At 30.5% G+C, this 20,713-nt stretch overlaps 3 protein-coding genes across 3 annotated transcripts; 1 reads left to right on the top strand and 2 right to left on the bottom strand.

Moving 5' to 3' along the window:
* Positions 1-8,310: 8,310 nt before the first annotated feature.
* Positions 8,311-10,268, bottom strand: LOC111030679 (zinc finger MYM-type protein 1-like). Its single transcript, XM_022310311.1, has 6 exons — positions 10,078-10,268; positions 9,735-10,007; positions 9,395-9,588; positions 8,941-9,262; positions 8,633-8,874; positions 8,311-8,572 (listed from the first exon to the last, which is right to left on the bottom strand). The coding sequence occupies exons 3-5, from the start codon at positions 9,496-9,498 to the stop codon at positions 8,857-8,859; spliced, it is 444 nt and encodes a 147-aa protein (XP_022166003.1). The 5' UTR covers positions 9,499-9,588; positions 9,735-10,007; positions 10,078-10,268; the 3' UTR covers positions 8,311-8,572; positions 8,633-8,856.
* Positions 10,269-15,301: 5,033 nt separating this feature from the next.
* LOC111030680 (protein ALP1-like) lies at positions 15,302-18,977 on the top strand. The gene is made up of 2 exons (XM_022310312.1): positions 15,302-15,885; positions 17,980-18,977. The coding sequence occupies exons 1-2, from the start codon at positions 15,575-15,577 to the stop codon at positions 18,866-18,868; spliced, it is 1,200 nt and encodes a 399-aa protein (XP_022166004.1). The 5' UTR covers positions 15,302-15,574; the 3' UTR covers positions 18,869-18,977.
* LOC111030681 lies at positions 16,226-19,743 on the bottom strand. Its single transcript, XM_022310313.1, has 3 exons — positions 19,243-19,743; positions 17,394-17,553; positions 16,226-16,827 (listed from the first exon to the last, which is right to left on the bottom strand). The coding sequence occupies exons 1-3, from the start codon at positions 19,418-19,420 to the stop codon at positions 16,311-16,313; spliced, it is 855 nt and encodes a 284-aa protein (XP_022166005.1). The 5' UTR covers positions 19,421-19,743; the 3' UTR covers positions 16,226-16,310.
* Positions 19,744-20,713: the final 970 nt, after the last annotated feature.

Here is a 20,713-nt window from a genome sequence, read left to right as displayed (position 1 = left end):
ACCTCACTACCATGGATAATACAGATATTTATTCTTTATGCTCTCTACATCACAGGGATTTAAAATGTGCTTATGACAAGGTTCCATTGTACGTCTGTACCAGCCACCGGGCACCCTTTTCGGAGAACGATACCTAAAAAATTTTGTTAAACGATTGATTTTTGGCAAATAACGAACCGACAATAGTGCAAAATGGCCATTCGGCAATCCTGATAACGATGGGACTCTATTTGAGTGTATACTACTACACGTCTACACTATCACGAGAGACAGTCCCTAGTCTTTACTCTTTAGGCCCATCATATTATAATATATTATACATAGACAATACAAGTATGGTATTAACTATTTAGTGTTTACACATAATAATAAGCACGTGCGCTCTCGCCGATCATAAAAAACGACGTCGTGCAAGCGCTACAGCTGTATATATGATCTGATAATAAGCGTGGCGAATTATTTGCGAATTTCGTATTTCCTTTTTAGACCCGTTTATAATACGTTTTAAAATACACTATGTTATTACAATTTTATATACATATAACACACACACACGCGCCGGGTGTCCGTTAATTGCACTCGAATTGTATATAGTTGTTATATTAAGTAAAACGTTTATAGGTCATAAAATACCGGTGACTGCCGCGACCGCGTACATGATATTATTATAGTCAACTATATTATGTCTTTAATATACTTATACATTATGCATACTAATAATAATCGCGTACGACTTGTATTACTTGTATGATAGGTGCACGGTTAAATTAGTAGCCAATAAATAATTGTATAATATCATACATTACGGACCACCCTAAATATCCAATACATATCATTATAATATTATAATATATAGGTATACCTACGTATAGTATACGATTAGCATGTACATTACATATTTTTATATAACGATCACCTATATCACATTATAATATAAAGACGCATATAATACAGAATAGGTTAAAAAATACTATAATACAGCCATGTCATATGGTGTGCGTATCACGAAATAATTATTAATAGTCTAAACGGCTTCACGTTACCTAGCTAACTGTAACTGTCTCGATTTACATTTAAGCTAGATAATTGACTGCCACAGTGCCATTTAGATTAAATTGGTGTTTAAACGATATAATATTATAATATAATTTAGTCCGCTCATCCGATGGGAAGTAAGGAACCTCTGTTATTGATTATTATGCTACACATTGTTGTCGTAAACACTGTCCAAATTTCACCGATACCAGATATCAACTCCACATTTCTGCAGACGTATTGGACCATTTTCAGGTGTCAAAAGTGTGTGATTTCACTACGCTATTCGATTTATATACTGTATATAACTTACTTAAAGATCGAATAATGATTTAATACAAACTCCAATTAATATGAATAAACAACCGAAAGCGGGGACATCAGAACTAGCACACGTAAATAGTGTATCGACATTATGAAGACAAATAAATCATCATAATTGTCAAATCGATACACTATACTTATACGTAGGTTTATGCTAAAAAGCACACATGACACCTATCTCTCAGACCTTAGTGCGTGACAAGTAAACGGATTCCAGAAGAAGGCCGTCGAGCAAGGAGCACAATATGTAAGCATAATATCTTTATTTATACCTATTAGACATAAGTTATCAATTTCCTATAAAGTTCAATTGTTATTTTAACAATTAGTATTAGACACAAGTAGTTAGTTGATCGTCAAACAATAAAATTCAAATAAACGAGAATATACATACATGTCCCCAGCCAAACCCATCAGAAATTTCTCAATTTTTTTTATTCCAATATTTAGTACGTCATTACTATGAATTCCTATGACAGGTCTCGGAATACCTACGCCAAAATTTAGGCCGCCAGAAACAAATTCCTATGGGTGGGGCTGGAGACACGTGTCTCCAACCCCAATCACGACTAATAATGGGTGTTTAACAATTTAAAACTAAAATTCACGGTAAATAAGTATGCAAGACATTTAAAATAACACTTTATAACTTTGAGAACCTCTAACAATAGACATTCAAAATAATAAAACTAAATTCAAGGCAGGGCATTAAGGAGTTAAAAAATTAAAGTTAAGTTAAAAAGCTAATTTTACTTTAACCTTTTAATTTAACCAGTTAATTTTGGATTTTCATTAACTTATTAAATTTCTTTTTGAATTTACATGAAATAAAAGAATTAATTTATCATATTACGGAATAAGTTAGTTAATTTATTTTGTTATTAATTTTTTTACATTTCTTTATTTGAGTCTATTTTGATTTTGTTATGTCAAAAAATAATTGCCATAAACTGCAGTTTCGTGTTAAAATTTTTATATTTTTCAATCACAGAATTCAAAAGGAAAAAATAATTTTTGAATACAATTTTTTTTAGCACAAAAAATAATATTTTTTACTTATGTTAAAACTTATATTTTAAGTAGGTACATCTAAACATAACAAAATATATATTATTATGTTAAAATTATGTTGAAATATTATCCGACTATTTCAATTCATATATTATCTCTTTGCTTAATTTATAATTTCATTTCTACTATAATATGAAGATAGGCAGTTTTTACATGATGGATTTAAATGTATAATTACTACATTATGTAAATATAAACAATTGTAGGTAATCATTTAATTTTTTTGATTAATACTAAGTATATAATACCTAGTAGCTATCTGTTTCACAAAATATTTTGTGACTCTTATTAAATAATAAATATATACTAATACTCTATTATAAACGCTTAAACATACGCACAATACTAATTTGAAAGACAACTAAATAATACTAATTTCATTTTTACAAAAATCATTTTTCATATAGGTCCTATATTGACACTTGTAGAGTGATATTTGAACACAAATTTTACTTTATATTGAATTTTGTGGTTTAAGGGTTCCCGACTCAACTTCAAATCTGTTCCAGATAGCTTACGGCATCGTTAAACTTTATTTTGGCAGAAAAAAAATCACTATTTAGTAAATTTGAACTAGTAAAACGATAGAAAATAGTTTCTAAAGTGACGTTTCTGTTTCATCGATTTTAAAGCAGAAAGATTGAATTTTGACCATCCAAACCGTGATAATATTTTCTAATGAACGACGATCTGTTCGTTGACACAAAAAAAAACCCGAATTTGTTCGTTAATTTTTCATATAGGTCTTATATCGACACTTGTAGAGTGATATTTCAATATAAATTTTACTTTATATTGAATTTTGTGGTTTAAGAGTTTCCGACTCAACTTCAAATCTGTTCCAGATACCTTACGGCATCGTTAAACTTTATTTTGGCGGAAAAAAAATCACTATTTAGTAAATTTGAACTAGTAAAACTATAGAAAATAGTTTCTAAAGTGACGTTTCTGTTTCATCGATTTAAAAGCAGAAAGATTGAATTTTGACCATCCAAACCGTTATAATATTTTCGTGCGAACGTCAAACTATTGTGTGATACATGAAAATCGTAAAATTATTCTTTTAAATGTTTTGAATTATTTCGAAGCATTGTTTTTTTTCCTTCTAAATTGTATTTATCTTCTCATGCAGTGGGTTATCTGGCTGTTTGTCGTTGCTCTTGTATGAATGTTTGTGCAAATTCATGAAAATTAACTTAAGAGAATATATGTAGGAACGGTCTCCCCATGGAACTGGCGTTGTCGTTCGGGTGACTATCACTTTGTATACGACAACGGCCCTACCTTGATTTGGTGTTCGCGGTTGTACGCTTGTGGCTGATCTGTATGTATGAGTAATAATGAGTTTGCCTACTTTAGTGGAGTAAAACAAGAACGTTTTCATATTATTGAGTGATTGAATGTCATCCTAATATACTGTATTACCGTTATCGGTTTGTCTTCATAGTTTGTTTTCAAATTTTAAATATTTGAGTGACTGTGTTTCGTCTGAAATTAAATATCGCCATACCATGACTGGTGGCCGCAATACGTGGCCCCGGCGGGTTGTAGCAAACGTAAAAATTATTTCAAACGATATAGCGCCGTTGCTCATGGTGTTTATGTGTGGTACGATATCATTGAAATAAATGTGTGAGAATCGGTACCCCGTACGCGTGCTTCCGATAGAACAAGCGTCGCTGTTCGCGGCCACCACCTCATTGCTCAGATCTGCGCGACTTATCCGGACCACTTAAGCGGCCGCTTAATGTGACTGTCGCGTATTACGGCTGCAGGTACCGAGGGCACATATCCCACGCTTTGACAAAGTACGACTGCTTTATTCACGCTCGACGGCGGAACACATTATGATGTTATATACATACATTTTATGTTGTTTATCTCCGATCACATATCGTCTACACATCGATAGCTTAATTTTATTGTTGTACAATATATATATATATATACGCACATAACAGTGACATCGACGCATCACCCTCGTCGTTTTCATTCGAGCATAGCCTAAAATATAATGCTTTAATAAAGCATCAACGATGAAAATAGTATAAGCGTGTTTTTGTTTGTTATATTAATCGTGATCGAACAATTTGTCGTTTGTGTTTACTGCGCTCAAAGACTGTGTGCAGCTTCACACATTGACTGTTTGATGACAAATCTGATTTTAAATTTAAAAAAAATAATTATCAAAAAATAATATCGAACTGAATAAAATTAAAATTTTATAAAAACGTATCAATGTTGGATTACAGTTTGGAGTTTTCCACAACTGGACTGCATTTTTACCGCGGTAACCCTTCGACCTTCGTATTATATTCTCTCTATTAATTAATCTTAATTTATTTACTCAGGACACTACTGAATACTTAGTGCCGATCTAATGCGTGTGCGTCGTGCTCGTATAGGTATGATAGCTCCGGAATGCCCGCATCACGCGTATTACGATGCTTAGACATTTCGGTGATAACAAATTATTTTCCCTCTTTTTCTTGTTTAGTCATTAAGTAACATTGTGTAACAGATATATATTTTACATATTTGTATGTATATTGTATAAAATAATTACTTATTACACATAAATACATAATAATATGTTGGTGTGCCGTTATGCTCTGCATTATAGGGCTTAAATCAGGGAATTCCAGTGGGCCGGTTTCATAAGGAAATAAATATGGACAGAACCGTATCAATTTTTATCATTCTTGATATCATGATTATTGTTCTTTTTAAACTTTTATGATGTCAGTGATGTCACGGCGTTGACGTTAATTCATATTTAACGCGTAGCTGAATACATCGTAGTACCGTACATATACAAATAAAATAATAATCAACGTATACCGATCAAGTTTTACGACTTATCAATATTTAGTTATCACGGATTTGAGTGAATTTCATACGACTCAAAGCTTTTGCTAGTTGCTATCAGTCACCATTTTCTCACAACTGCAGGTGGAATGTGCCAATATTTGGTACCTACTACCTGCTGACGATTGGTGGTTTTATATTCTTTCGTCTTAACGGTTTTTTTTTTATAATTTATTCAATAATAATAATAACCTAACCTAACCATACATACTAATTATTAAGGTATATAGATACTTAACAAATAAACCAGTAGTTGGAACAATTTTTACACAAATTACTTGTCCATATTTTAATTGTTGTTGTACTTGGCAAGTACTGGGAAACCGGCTAATACTCGATTACAGTCAATAGTATTAGCAAAATACAATAACTAAAAAAGCCATAACTTTCACACATAAGATTAACCATAAATATCCTCCAAAACTAACTTGATGTAACATTATCGCAATATTCTAATGACTTAATTATTTACATCAATACAATGTTTAATTCATGTTGTTGAAAAACCTTAGAATAACATTAAAATTTAACAAAAAAAAACTTCAACCCTACATTTTATTTTGTATTTACAAAAATTTTACAGTGAAAATAGAAAAATAATGTTTGTTATTATTTGCATAAAACATCAATGTAACTTACAATTTATATAAAAAAAATGTTTTTTTTTAATATAATAATATAGGCTATATTGCCTATAGGTAGTTATAACAGATATAGATAATAAATAAAACGTATTAATTATGTACATACATGTAGACATTAATGCAATTCTTCAGTACGATATAATTTTTTTAATAGGTATACATTTAATGTGTCTCAAATACTTACCTACTAATATGATTCATAAGTCCTATTAAAATATAATAATAATGCAGATTAACAAAAAAACAGAAAACAAATTACTTAAAATAAGCATTTATTATGTTATTAAATCAACACATATACAGCACAACATGGATAATTATGGACTATAGTTGATAACATTTTAACAAAACATTTTTAGGTATAGCATATTATAGTAAGTCGTTGAAGTTTCACAGTGCTTACAATATTTCATAACATTTTGATGATATAATTGCGTAACTATTTGATAATTTAATTAAAAAACATTTTAACTTAAAACCATTCTCATGAATTGAATACAAATCACATAAATCATTAGTATTAACTACAAACATTCTGAAAAACGTTTAAAATAAAATGTATTGGTTTGTGGTTTGTCCTTAGGTTTTATAATATATTGTACAGTAATTAATGAATTATCTTGGCATAAAAAATAATGGTATTTTTCTTACACAACATCTTCCGTAATCTTTATACATTCAAAAATACACTTTTGATAGAGTTTACTTGAGATGCCTAAAAATGGGAGGCTTTGATGGTCAAATTGTTTGTAAATATGGGAGAAACTGAAATTAAATGCAAATTTGTATTGATTAGCTGCTGTTTTTCTCTATTTGATTATGATTTTCTTGCAGAGGGTATTTTATGCATTTAACAGATTTTTTTATATATTGTAAATAGTTTTCATACCTAAATGAAGTAAAGTTATCAAGTGGCTCATGCAACAATGTAAAGATGGGTAATAAATTACACTATGAACATTATAAGTACATTAATTATATTAATATGTGACTTGAGTAAGTGGGAATCACCTTTGTGATATTCTTCATTTGATTGATTTCTAAAAGTTTCATTTGTTCTTAATGGAGCATTTGTTCCAATTTAAGCTACTGGGCGTTGCATATAATCTCCTTCTTCAATGCAAGAAGTACACCCAAAATAAGCATTAAAATATTTAAAAAGCTCTTTGCAGGGGCATCACAAACTACATTAGAAATTTGAACACTTATTCATGTTCCATTTACATTCAAACCACTTCTTAATACTTCTAAGGTATCAGTAATAAATGGGTTTAAAAATTCTTTGATCGAATGTGGATTTTTAAATCCATGAAATATACCAATGAGAAGTACATTATTGAGTAATTCTTTAAAATTTAAAATCATTTTACTTTAAGAACATTTTACTCTAAACAGAAATTGCATTAAATTAATTGAATTATAACCAATTTAATATAGGATGTTAAAAAAAGAAGTCAAGTATATAACATAATAAGTGTATCTAATATATTTATTTCAGCACAATATATCGATTTTTATTTGAAAAAGCATCAACTATAACAATATTATTAATCTTTTTCAATATTTATAATAGAAAGGTCATTGAATCTATTTTCAATCATTGAAAATCACATCCTAGTTTTTATTCGGCGCATTGCAGAAAAAGAGCGTTCACAAGTGGCTGAACTTATTGGTTAAGTTAAGGCCACCTTTAGAAGCTTATACATATTTGGGTAGACATTCACAACAATACATGTTTTCAAATCCTCTAAGGAGATATCATCTTTTCCAGTTGTTAATGTTAAGTAGTTTTTTACAACAGTAATTTCAGATTTTAAATTATAACAATTGATATCTAAGAAATCCTAGAAAATAAAAAGGTATACATAAGTCATAATGTGTTACTACTTATTATTAATATTTAAATTTAGTCAACTATTAAAATTTTGTGTAATGTAGAATTAGTAAGTGGGTTAATCAAATTAGCCAATTCACGTATGAAAATCACGGTATTTTAGGAGATGTTACTATGTTAGTCAATTAGACAAAGTTAGAATAATGTATCAATCTACAATTATATTAATTACAGTATAGGTATACCTTATAATGGTCAATAAAGAATTTGCTTTTTCCAATGTTCAGTTTAAAAAAGTTATCAATAGATTTAGCCATTTCCAAACTTTAAAGTATGCATTTACGCGAAAATAATCTTCAGCAGTAGCATTATCAACTTCATTGGGTTCTTCAGCACCAGAAGTAGTAATCAAAACAAAATCATTAAGTCTATTGGGTTCTCTTCTTATTCGTTTTAATCCTAAAATACAAAAATACTTATAATTTTTACTTTCTACAGTCTACACCTAACTATACAATTATTAAATAATATTTACTTTGTGTTTGAAATGGTATATCAAAATTAATATTGTAGTCTTTAGCAAAGTCTTGGATTTCTAACCATAAATTATTAAAAGCAAGAGTAGATCTACCATTTTCAAAAGTTTGTAAAATACTCTTTATAAGAATTGCTGCTTTGCCTAGTGTTGCATTATTTTCTTAAAACATGTTGCAAAGAATATTTATTCTAGACAATATATTTTTTTAAATAAACAAATTAACAACAAATGAGCTTGTTGACATATTTGTAAGTATACCTTGAAAAAAAACATTAAAATATTATAATCCAATTATTTTAAATGTTTTATATAATTTACCTAAAGCTTCATTTGCATTTCTATCAGTATGATTATCTGTTTCTTCCTGTAAAACGTTAATAATAGCTTTATAATTGTGTTCTTAAACCGACAGTTCACTCTAGCATCACTTAAGCAACCAATATGAATACTTTTTATTCCCAACTGTTTTTGCATGATAATGTATATTATAAATGTATATAATAGTTGGATGAGAAAAATGGATATACAACCCTTCAATAGTATTAAAAACAGTCCGTCTCCTATACCAAAAAAAAAATATATAGCTAAAACAACTAAACATACACTTACAACAAATTATAATTTACCTTAACATATTTGCACATATCAATTACTACAAGATTTATACGATGGACCATATAATGGGTATAAATGGCATATGGAAATTTATTTTTAATTTTAGCCTGAACACCATTGAACTTTACAGACATTACATTTGCTCCATCGTAGGATTGTGCCACAACATGAAACATGTCCATGTTATTTTTAGTAAGATAAGCAAATATATGGGCATTTAGGGATTCAGCATCTTGTTTATCAGAAACGTCAATAAATTCTAGAAATCGTTCTACGATATTAAGGCCAACAGTATACCTTACATATAAAGACAATTGTTCTTGCTTAAAACACCTAAAATAAAAATTAAAAAAATCAGTTAGTAGGTGGTGAAAGAACTTCTCTCATAGGTTATAATCAAAATAATTGTTAAACCTTTACTTAATTGAATTTTGTATACTTTTAATTTAAACGTTAGATTCTTACCTAGCTTCATCACAAATTATACCAAAAACTTTAATGTCTTCAATTTCTTTTGTAATTTTATGTCCTATGTTCTCAGTACATAAATTAGCCAACTCATCTTGCATAGCATGACTAGTGTAATTGGTAGTATTTTGAAACTTTTCTGTAAATTCTGGAGTGTTTTGAAATCAAACTGCAAATTTCTTTAAAATTTCCTGTAACAAGAATATATTATGTCTATAGGCGGTGAAAAATGTATATGGTATTTTAAATGTTATAATATTATGTACCTATTAGATAATCTTTTAGCAGTGAAAAAATTTAAATTGAAAATATATGTTCAATTATTTTAGTTAGTTACCTTGATTTAGTGAAAGCCTTGATTCTTCATGTCTTCTAAAGGATAATCCCTGGCAGCTCAAAAATGTTATATCAACAAGAGTTTTAATATATTGGACATTTTTTTCTACAAGAAGCTTGTGGCTCAATGCTACTTGAGAGTGGACACTTCCTGTTATTATGATTGAAGTATAAAAGCTTCCCATTTGGCCATGCAAGTTAAATGCTGTTTACTAGTCGAATGTCCATGCAGTTTACTCTGTTTATTTCCTTTTTTTCCTCTTGACCCGGATAACTAAATATAATAAACATTTTTAAATATGATAAAAATAATTAGGTAATACATAATTGAAAAAAATACTTACTTTTTCCCAGTTGTTGAATCCAATACTCGTAAATGTAGAATCATTATTATCACTTGATACGCTTAAATTGCGACAGCAAAAACAGTAAATAGCATCATGTTAAATACTATATTCTAGCCAATTAAATCTAGACCTAGAGTAATAAACGGAATTAAAACCATGGTTTTGTTTCCCAAAACCAGTTTTTGGATACGACTATAGTAAGAACAAAATACATCAATTAAAGTTATAAATATACAATAAACTAAAACATTTAAAAAAATTTGGTTTTATACTTGCCTCAAGTACTGGACGAGCTGGGCCAGTCAGTAAAGTTCCTAGATCATAAGTTTCAGGCACCAAATCGACACATTTTGTGGATTCAACTGTAGCTATACTTCCTAGACTACTTAAAGTGTCGTCAGTGACAATTCTGTGTTAATTCACAACAAATAATTTCTTAGACATGATTGTCAATTAATAATAATTTAACTTGTTAGCCGTTAACCAGTCAAATGACAAAATGACAAATATGAAATAATCAATGTGATAATGCGATTGCGATATGCGGTGAAAAACAAAAATACTAAAATTCGTCGATTATGGACTATCGATTTTGGTGATATTGTTTGTAAAAACCAATTCGTAATAAGTTAAAAATAGTATATTATTACGTAATTTCATCGAAACCGGGACGACTGCAGCTGATAAACCACCAATGTGGGTGTTATACTGTTTGTGTCACGGAAAAAAATCACTCGAAAAATTCTTTTAAAAACATGTTAGCAGTTTGCGCGTTTCAATATGGGTTACTGAGTGGTTTTATCGTAAAAACACCTATGAACAAAATTGTAGAGGAGAGTTATATCTGGTTCCGTAAGGAACTCCGATTTTTGAAATTTTTATTTCCAAGTCCTAAAAATGACTTTTGAAAAATTAAAAAAAAGTGTATTATTAATTATGATATAATTAATGTAATCCAACAATTTCATAACAAACAAAAATACATACATACTACCATTGATTATAAATACTATATATACCTATATATAACCTTTATAATCAATGCTCCGTACACAGTATACACGTAAGGCAGTACGGGTACGACACTACGACATTGTTCATATAATATTTCGCTATAATATATGTTGGTAGGTACCGATAACGTACCGTTGCGATCTTCGTCGACGATAAATAGACGGTTTCCCGGAGTAAAAAATATTTAGCTAAAGATATTTAAATAATTTATTTAATTTAAACTAAAGACGAAAACTTAAATCGATATCGAATTGTTCATAAATGATAAATATGTGTATTATTATAATGACATTATTATTATTTTACAAGGAATAAAGATAAATAATTAAAAGAATAAAAAAAAGCATTCAATAAAATAATATTCAATAGTAAAAAAATGTATTTAAAATACCGTTCGAACACTTCAAAAATGAAAGTATTTTAAAAAGTATTCAATACGGAAAAAAGTATTTAAATACTTATACTCATTTACTTTGCAACGCTGATACTGATACAGGTAAATATATTAAAAATGTTCTCATGTATATGTATATTATATTAATTTAATATATTTATTTTTATAGATTCACCAGTGTATAATATTGATACTGAAGATATTTTTGCTGACTTGGCTGCTAATCATAGATATTTGGACCGGATGGATACTGCTAACCTGCCCAGTACCCATCCGTATCATAGCAGATAGGAAGAAGGGGCCCGGCTTCTTTTCGAATGGAGTCGATGCCATCCACTATTTCTAATATAATTTGTAAACACTATGTACATATTATAACGAAATATGTTTTACTTACACCATTAACACACAATTAATGTTCAGAATGCCTATAGAAAATTTTCAAATCTTGGCGGTCAAGGATATGACCGGTGTACGTGTAACTGTAAATGGCAATGCCAGACAGATAAATGTAAGTGTAGGGGTGCAGGTAGACTATATACTTCTAAATGTCATGATAGCTTAAGTTGCAAAAATAAAATTAAAAAAATAGTTAATATTCACAAAATAAATTATTGTAAATTATTAAGATAACAAAAATTGTTTTATACCATTTTAATTGCCCACTGTGCTCTGGTCATTCTGTGCAATGCCTGGGCAAAGTGTATAATTGTCCACTTTGTCCATTGAAATTTGGCATTGAATACATTGTCCGGGCGTTGTAGTACAATTAGACACTTTGACCGTAACATATACATAATATGATATATTATATTTATAGGAATATATTTTAATATAATATTGTACAATAACGAAAAATAATAAGTGCTTATAAATTTAAAACACATACACTTTTACATTTTATTTAAATACTAATTATAGATGTAGTACCTACCCAAGTAGGACTTTTACTGCCCGAAACCGTGATGACAGAAACACACAAAAAAAATATAAAAACTTAAAACAAGTTGTTTTCTATAAAGTTTCTTTGGAACTTTTTTACAATTATAAATATTAATTATGGTTTAAAAAAAAGTAGTAATTTTATTATAGTTTGGTATAAAACTTATAGTATAGGTATATACAAAAAATGTTTGCTTAAAATTAATTAAATGAAGAATGGTGGTAAAAATGATAAAAAAGTTTTATAATAAATATTAAATTTAAAGAAGATTATGAAAATGTGTAGAGATTGTCGAAAATTATTTTTGCACCCGCGTGATTAGAGTCTAAGTTACGCCTATGCCTTTGAGGGACTTGGTCCGTTTTTACCTAAGGCACGTTGTAATACACAGCATAGGATCAAGCGTAAATAATGCACGATTGCACTCCCTACTGCATGTGCCAGTGCCGGATTTAACCATTGTGCCGCTTTAAGCACTAAATAATTTGCAGCCTTTTGATATAAATATTTTTCTAGTCTAAAAAATGTTATTAAAGCAATAATTATAGTTTTTTATTTTTTACTTAAAATTTTAATGATGAATAATAAAAATATATAACTCTATGATTATTAAATTGGAAAACATAAAATATAAATATTACCACAATCCCGTTGGTCTAAAAACATTTTATAATTAGTTTCATTTTATTTTAGTTCTAGTTACATATAGTAAAAATGTAATATTAAAAATTATTTGCCGCCCTAAGCACTAGCTTATAGTGTTTACTGGAAAAAACGGCACTAGCATGTGCGATATTATATTATAATCTAACGTCGGACGGATCACTATTTTAATATTATAAATATATAATAACACGGTCATCCAATCGAGGTCGGCAAAGAGGGTGGTAGTGTGGCCTTCAAAAATATGGTAACAAAAACGCGCGGTCCGTCGCAGAAGCAAGGAATGTCTCGTAGTAATATTATAATTTGTATATCGATTATGTAACCACTAACCAATATTTAAAGAATTAAATGTAATATGTTGTATGTAACAATATGTATCGCGATACGACGGCAGATATTAGGCTGACACCTTCGAATGAAACAAAACGCCCGGGATACATCAGAAGAACATATTGTATGACATTCAACAATTCAGGCAATGGTCGGATCGGCAAGCTACCAAGGAAATCTCGGTGGGCCACTCAAAATTTGGGCCAGGTATGAGTGTTAAGTGGTAACTTTTTCTTTTTATTACAATGAGAAATGAGTACAAACATGAGTATAGAAATATATAATTTAATGAAACTCAGTGGGCCGATACCATGACTATCCTGTTACACCGTGACCGACTCGACAAAGGACGAAAACGGAACACGACAGTAGTATACCACTAAACCATGGTATATGGGATGCGTGGACGGATTACTTGTCATTGTATGAGAACGGCATGCAAGAACACAGCGATACGGAACGCAAACAAACGTGAGACATACCACATACAAGATGATAAAATGTATAAATTCGACAGTAACACTCAAGGCGGAATGTGCCACAACAAAATACGATTGCACATTGAAATTAAGACGACACTTACGGCTAAGGCGGACATGTAACAAAAACGGACATAAACCGTCGGGATAATTAATAGATTAATACTTGATGCTATAAAAAAACGGTCGTCGCGACATAGCGACATGGCTGGCACTTGGACGCACACTTGGTCAAGGCAGAAGACGGGACATGACATGTCAATATATTAACATTATGTAGATGTCGTCGATAATGACATATTGGCCAGGTGCAGTAACGGCGGGTTCGTTTTAGTTCAAATCCGCGGTGACGGGTGTATCACCAGTTGAAGTCACAATGATGCACTACAATGCCTGCGGTGAAATCACGACTTTCCAACTTGATTTTTGTCGGACCTGCATATTTCAGCTAATTAAAAACTATTGATTCATCCAGTTGGCGGAGGACAGTGACCGGATTTACATATAGTACATCATAATATTATAAGTTATAAGTTATAACTATTATTATTATGTGCACTTCCGGGCCGTGCTCTTGTAGCGCTGTCGTCCGACATTTCTACCTCCATAATATTATGTACCTACACGGCTACAAGTCGATACCCGATATGTGACAACATATATGTGCATTGACCATTGATTATGTTTTTATTTTGAACAATCAACAAACATGTTCTTATATGATTTCATGAACAACAACGATTGTAGTACTTTAGTTGTGATTTTTCCTAATGATTATATTATGTTCAAAGTTTCCTCCCGAAAACATTACATTAAAAACATTCTTTCTGTTTTAATACCTTATAGCATTGATTAAATATACCTTGTAGTATATTTAATCAATGCTTATAGGTAGTTCATAATTATATCTATGATTTATTTGTATAACATTACATTTTTATAAATTATATATAATTGCCAAGTAGCTTAATTTATTTATCCTTTATTAAATTTAAATAATGGAATTTATGGACCAGAAAATATATGTTTCCATCTCAATCGTCTACAATAATTTATAGCTATTTTTTATAATGTTTGATACAGTGAAACCTGTATATAACGGACGGTCACGGGACCAAACTAATTGTCCGTTATAGACAGGTGTCCGTGTCCGTTGTAGACAAGTTTCAATGTTTTAAAAATTAAAATTTTTACGTACATTTGTATCGTTTTATATTTTATAATATGTACATATTAGGTATAATCTTTATTAATACTATACATATACATATGTATTATACACATACATTCTACATTCATTAAATATAAAGCTTTACGCGGCACGGTAGGTGGCATTGCTAAGGAAAAGACGTACAACTCTGACTGCGAGGTGCGAACAGATAGAAACTGAATAAAAACGTTTGATACTCATGGTTATCATTTGCAATTTATATCTGGATATCTTAGGCCCTTTTCACATGGACGCGTATCGTACGCGCGCTGATGAAACGCGCATACGACGCGTATCAAAACGCGACACTCTGTTGTATTCACATGTATGCGTACCATACGCGAAACGCGGATCAAACTGACCCCGGGGAAATTTTGTCATTTAAAGTTTAACTTCGGTATAGACAACACCTATAATAACACTTAATACAACTTAGTACAAGTTAATTAAAATAAAAAATGAATAATCAAAGAGAAAAGCGGCTTATACTTTTTACGGGGTATTATTATTTAAAAAAAAAACAAATGGCTAAAAAAAATTGTGCTAAAAGACTTTGGGTTCACCCTTTGATAGCCCAAAGGTCTTTAAAAGGTGCATTTGCCACGATGTTTTCTGATCTCCGAGAGCACGAAGATAAGTTTTTCAATTATTTCCGGATGTCAATCAAAAGTTTTGACGAACTATTATACAAACTAGAACACAATTTAAAACGTTCATATTGTATCAGAGTACCAATAACTCCAGCAGAACGATTGTGTGTAACATTGAGGTAAGCTTGTTTTAAATTTGAATTACCTATATTTTAGTTTTGATAAAATAATGTCAAGTTCTTTTTAATTAACATATTCTAACTTAACACAAATAATGACGTTAGGTCTTAGGTCTAGCCGGCTTAGGTACCTACATAATGCAATAAAATATTAAAATATTTATTATTATACATGGAAATATGTACATATTTGTAACTTAGTATAAAAATATAAAAGTTATGTGTTATATTAACAAAACAAATTGTATTTATTAATTAAATCAAAACGTCCTTTTTTTGATAAAGAATATTTAAAATAAAATAAAAACTAACATTTCCAATGAAAATAAAATTAAAATTAAAGTAAACCCAAAATGAACAATAAAAATAAACAAATAATCTTTAAATTGTTTAGACATTATATTATGTGAATTATAAAAAAATAATTAAGAATTTGATGGGTAAGTTAGGTTGCAGGAGGTATCGGGCATAGACGTAGAAGATTGTTGTATTTGCGAGTTTATTGGTAAAAAATGTGAATACTGCTGCTGATGTGAAAAATAAAAAGGGTCGTTGTGGTTTACAGAGTTTTGAAACATAGGAGGATAATTTGGAGTCTGGCCGGGACCATTTTTTATTTCCATTGTTAACGCTAGAATACGTGAACGAAAAAGAAGTTTTTGATCCGTATTAAATTGACGAACAGTTGGCAATAGAGACTCAAAAAAAGATCTGTCCTCATCTTCTATCGAAGTCTCTCTAATCGCTGCGAGAAAATCTTCTTCAAAATTGTTTTTTTGATTTTTTGGTGTTGACGTACTTTTTCTCTTCCTCGCCCAAGGATCTCTATCGGAAGTAACATTAATGTCTTCCAATGGGTCATCTTCGCCGTTCGATTCATAATTGATTTCTTCGTTGTCTGAATTTCCCGAAATTTGATTAGGGCTAAAGTTAGATTCCGTCCTGAAAATTGTATTTGTATACTAATTCAATTTTGCATAATATACTAACAACTAAATCCATAAGGCTAAATTTTTAGCTATAAAAACTGTACATTTTACAAGCTAAAAAGTAAGTAATTACATTTTTAAGGAAAATTGGGAAAATGTACGCAAAATCAGTTTTTGACAAAATCGATTTTGGTTTTTGGTGTAACTCTAATTAAAACAAATGACCGTAGATATATGAAATATTGGCTGGATGTTTTTATTATAATTTTATATACTTTATAACATTTTCAAAATATTTTAACATGTTTGTGCTGTTAACAGACATTTTTAGTTTTCAATTTTTTTTTGTTTTTTTTTTTCTATAAATATCAATAAAATTGTATTTGCTGGGTCAAAAATCTTGAAAATTTATAAAATATTCAAATTTTATAACTAAGGATTGGAAATTCAAAACAATATGCTTCATAAGTATCTCATTTTATAGCCAAGAAGTTTAAAAAATATATAGGCATTTCTATCTATATCAATATATTTTATATATACAATGTAGTTTGTTTTCGGAATTCTATTTTCACTTACATATTGGGTTGAGTTAAAGATTCCAAAAATTGTAGTTGCTGGTCATACATGTAGGTTTTAACATTTTTTCTTCCAGATCCAGATTTTAATTTTTTTTTTAATGCAATGGATCTGATTTTAGCGTCTCTCGCACTTTTCCAGCGTTGTTGAACTTTTTCCACTGTTTGAAAAAAAGTATTTCATATATTATATAATTCCCCCATTAAAGTACAAATGAATGATGAATTTACTTCTAAAAATATTATTTAGATAATATTAATAATAATGCCACTGACCATATAAAATCATAAAAAATAATGTGACTAAAGCCTGTATTATTTATTAATTTTTAGTTATAATTTATAAGAAAAAAATACCATATTGTTTTCGCTACAGTATATTTGACATGCACTTCTCAATTTTTCGTTCAGTTTATAAGCAAAAAAGCTAAATATTATTATATTTTTTTTTATAATAATCATGAATTATGATATGAGTAATTTTTATTATATAACTATATTTTTATTCATTGACTTTGTATAAATTACCAACTCTAAATACGTATGGGTACTTAATTTAATTTTTGTAATACCTATTTATTGATTAGGTATTTAGCAACAGGAAATACAATGACTGATCTTCATTACACATATCGTATGGGTATCTCAACAATAAGTGGTATCATTGAAGATGTATGTAAAAATATTTGGCAGCTCAAAACTGAATGCATGGCTGAACCTACGGAAGATAAATGGAAAGAAATTGCAAATGGTTATCACAAATTGGCAAATTTTCCAAATTGTATTGGTACCCTTGACGGAAAGCATGTAAGAGTTATCAAGCCAACAAAAAGTGGCTCGTTGTTTTATAACTATAAACATTATTTTTCAATTGTTTTGATGGCCATTTGTGACGCGAATTATTGTTTCACTTTTGTGGATGTCGGAGCGCAAGGGAAATTCTGCGATTCAAGTGTGTTTAAAAACTGCGCATTTTACCAGAAGCTTGAAAATAACACTTTAAATATTCCTGACCCAATGCCTTTTCCTGGAAACTACGATGAAAGTTATCCATTCGTAATAGTTGCGGATGAAGCTTTTGGGTTATCAAAAAACATTTTACGGCCGTATGCTCGAAATAATTTAAACTATAAAAAAAAAATTTTTAACTATCGTTTATCGCGTGCAAGGAGAAATATTGAATGTAGTTTTGGAATATTATCTAATAAGTTTCGTATTTTTCATAAGCCAATGAATGTGAATGTTGAGTTGGCCGTATGTATAGTAAAAGCATGCTGTATCCTGCATAATTTTATACGCGTTAGAGATGGATTTAATTTTGAAAACACTCTTAGCATTGAAGGTTTAGAAAATGTAAACGAGGTTAATATACGAAATAATAATGTGACTAGAAGTGGTAATACAATAAGAGACAAGTTTGCCAATTATTTTATAAGTGATGCTGGAAAATTAGAATGGCAAGATAAATGTATTTAATAAAATCTGATGAAGTATTAAAAAGAATTTGAATTATAGTATAACAGTTAAAAAGATAAACACATTGAGGTTCTAAGTATACGAGTACAATAATAAATAATTTTTTTTTAATGAGACCTATACCTACATTTAAGTTTATTTTTAAATATATTTAATTACTTACCTATTTTTTTTTTAATAGCTTCCTGTTCATTTCTTTGATATTTTGTTTTATGAATTTACTTGGGTTAATGTATGATATAATTACGCGTGTATAGGTATTGTGTCATATTGTTTTTTACTCAATTAAATAATTTGTATAATAAATGTTTAAATACTTAAATATATTGTACTAAGTATGGAACAAATACTTAAATAATTTTTGTTTTACTTACCCGCTTTTTTTTGATCAGCTTTAGACATAGTGTCATATGTTGACACTATTTTTTTTGTCACCTCCTCCCAAGCTTTATTTTTCAAATCACGATCTTTGTATTCCTCGACTGCGTGGTTCCAAAGATTAGGGTGATTTTGTACCTCAATAATTATCAGTTCAGTGTCCATTGTATTCATAGTGAATATAATATCAATTTATTTTTACTGTATTAAAAGGTCTAAAAAGTCTTAAAAGTCTTAAAAGTCTAAAAAGAAAAAGAGAAGAACTGCACTGCTGGAGACTATAAACAAGTTATATGAAAACCATTTTTCAATATTTGATCAGCGCGCGTATGATACGCGTCTATTTGAAACCTGTCATTACATGTAATAACCGGTACGCTCGCGTTTGATACGCGCCGCGTACGGGGATGCGTTTCGCCCGCGTTTCCAAAAACGCGTCGCGTTTCATACGCGTGCATGTGAAACGGTCAATATAAATAACGTAATTCTGAACGCGACGTATGAAACGCGCGCGTATGATACGCGTCCATGTGAAACGGGCCTTTAGACTGTATAAATTCAATGGGCAATTAGCGTTATCGTAATCGGCGATAATGTAATTGGTCGTAATCCGTGTTTCTCTGAATGACCTAATTGCGTTCCTTATCGACACCGTTTCGTAGTAACATTGAACATAATATGTAGTATGAGGGTACGATTAGGGTACCTAAGGTTAGGTTACCAAAACCGGCAAAACCTGATGGCCTGCACAATAATATAATTGATGAGTAGGTATTTTGACAAATTGGGTATGTCGGCTGATCACAACAATGACAAATACGATATTATCACGTATCGTGATCACATCACACGAAGTATTGCGGTCTGCGGAGGCACTCGGGCGGTGAACGTACGCGAAGCTGCGTTGTGGTCAACCTGTAAGACGGAAAACAAAAAGTCGATTACTTGCTTATGATTCTGATGATGCCGGCTGATTGCATCAACGACAAAAACACAAGTCTCGTGATCACACGAGATTTTCAAGGCGGCACGCACAATTGAACAACCGGGCCGGCGGCAAGATCACCGGTGAACTCGATGGCTCGCTAGGAGGAATATGGCCGTTCATTGAAGTTTCTACGTCCTCAGCGCAGCTTGAAGGAGTCTTAATGATAAGTGCTGGCAGCAAAAATGCAAAAGTGTTCCGTGTTCGAACGCGTTATTACTTATTGCTTTACCTGATCTTGCTCGTAAGCCTGTTGCTGCATGTCATAGTTTTCGCCGTTGATCATATCATCTTCAGACAATAATAAGGTCTCCACACACTGCAGCGGTGGCGGTGAAATTCTTTTGTCTTGGCGGTGCCGCCGCGGTGGCGGTGAATTGTGTCCGGACTCTTTTTACCGCCACCGCCACCGCCGCCGTGGCAGTGTGTGGGGACCTTTATAGCGTTTTCCACCACACTGACACTGCACCGACTGAGACTTG

The sequence above is a fragment of the Myzus persicae genome, unplaced genomic scaffold (genome assembly GCF_001856785.1).
Source record: "Myzus persicae strain clone G006 unplaced genomic scaffold, MPER_G0061.0, whole genome shotgun sequence".
NCBI lineage: Eukaryota > Metazoa > Arthropoda > Insecta > Hemiptera > Aphididae > Myzus > Myzus persicae.
The sequence above is the reverse complement of the archived record's forward strand: the minus strand, read 5'-3'. Positions and strand labels throughout refer to the sequence as shown.

What these genes read in the sequence shown, in the direction of transcription:
- LOC111030679 (XM_022310311.1), bottom strand. Translation starts at nt 9,498, where the DNA reads ATGCAAGATGAGTTGGCTAATTTATGTACTGAGAACATAGGACATAAA. An exon ending in ATAATTTGTGATGAAGCTAG is followed by an intron (nt 9,263 to 9,394) that starts GTAAGAATCTAA and finishes TTTTTATTTTAG; the next exon opens with GTGTTTTAAGCAAGAACAAT.
- LOC111030680 (XM_022310312.1), top strand. Translation starts at nt 15,575, where the DNA reads ATGAATAATCAAAGAGAAAAGCGGCTTATACTTTTTACGGGGTATTAT. An exon ending in CGATTGTGTGTAACATTGAG is followed by an intron (nt 15,886 to 17,979) that starts GTAAGCTTGTTT and finishes TTTATTGATTAG; the next exon opens with GTATTTAGCAACAGGAAATA.
- LOC111030681 (XM_022310313.1), bottom strand. Translation starts at nt 19,420, where the DNA reads ATGAATACAATGGACACTGAACTGATAATTATTGAGGTACAAAATCAC. An exon ending in AGCTGATCAAAAAAAAGCGG is followed by an intron (nt 17,554 to 19,242) that starts GTAAGTAAAACA and finishes TTTTTCAAACAG; the next exon opens with TGGAAAAAGTTCAACAACGC. An exon ending in TCTTTAACTCAACCCAATAT is followed by an intron (nt 16,828 to 17,393) that starts GTAAGTGAAAAT and finishes TACAATTTTCAG; the next exon opens with GACGGAATCTAACTTTAGCC.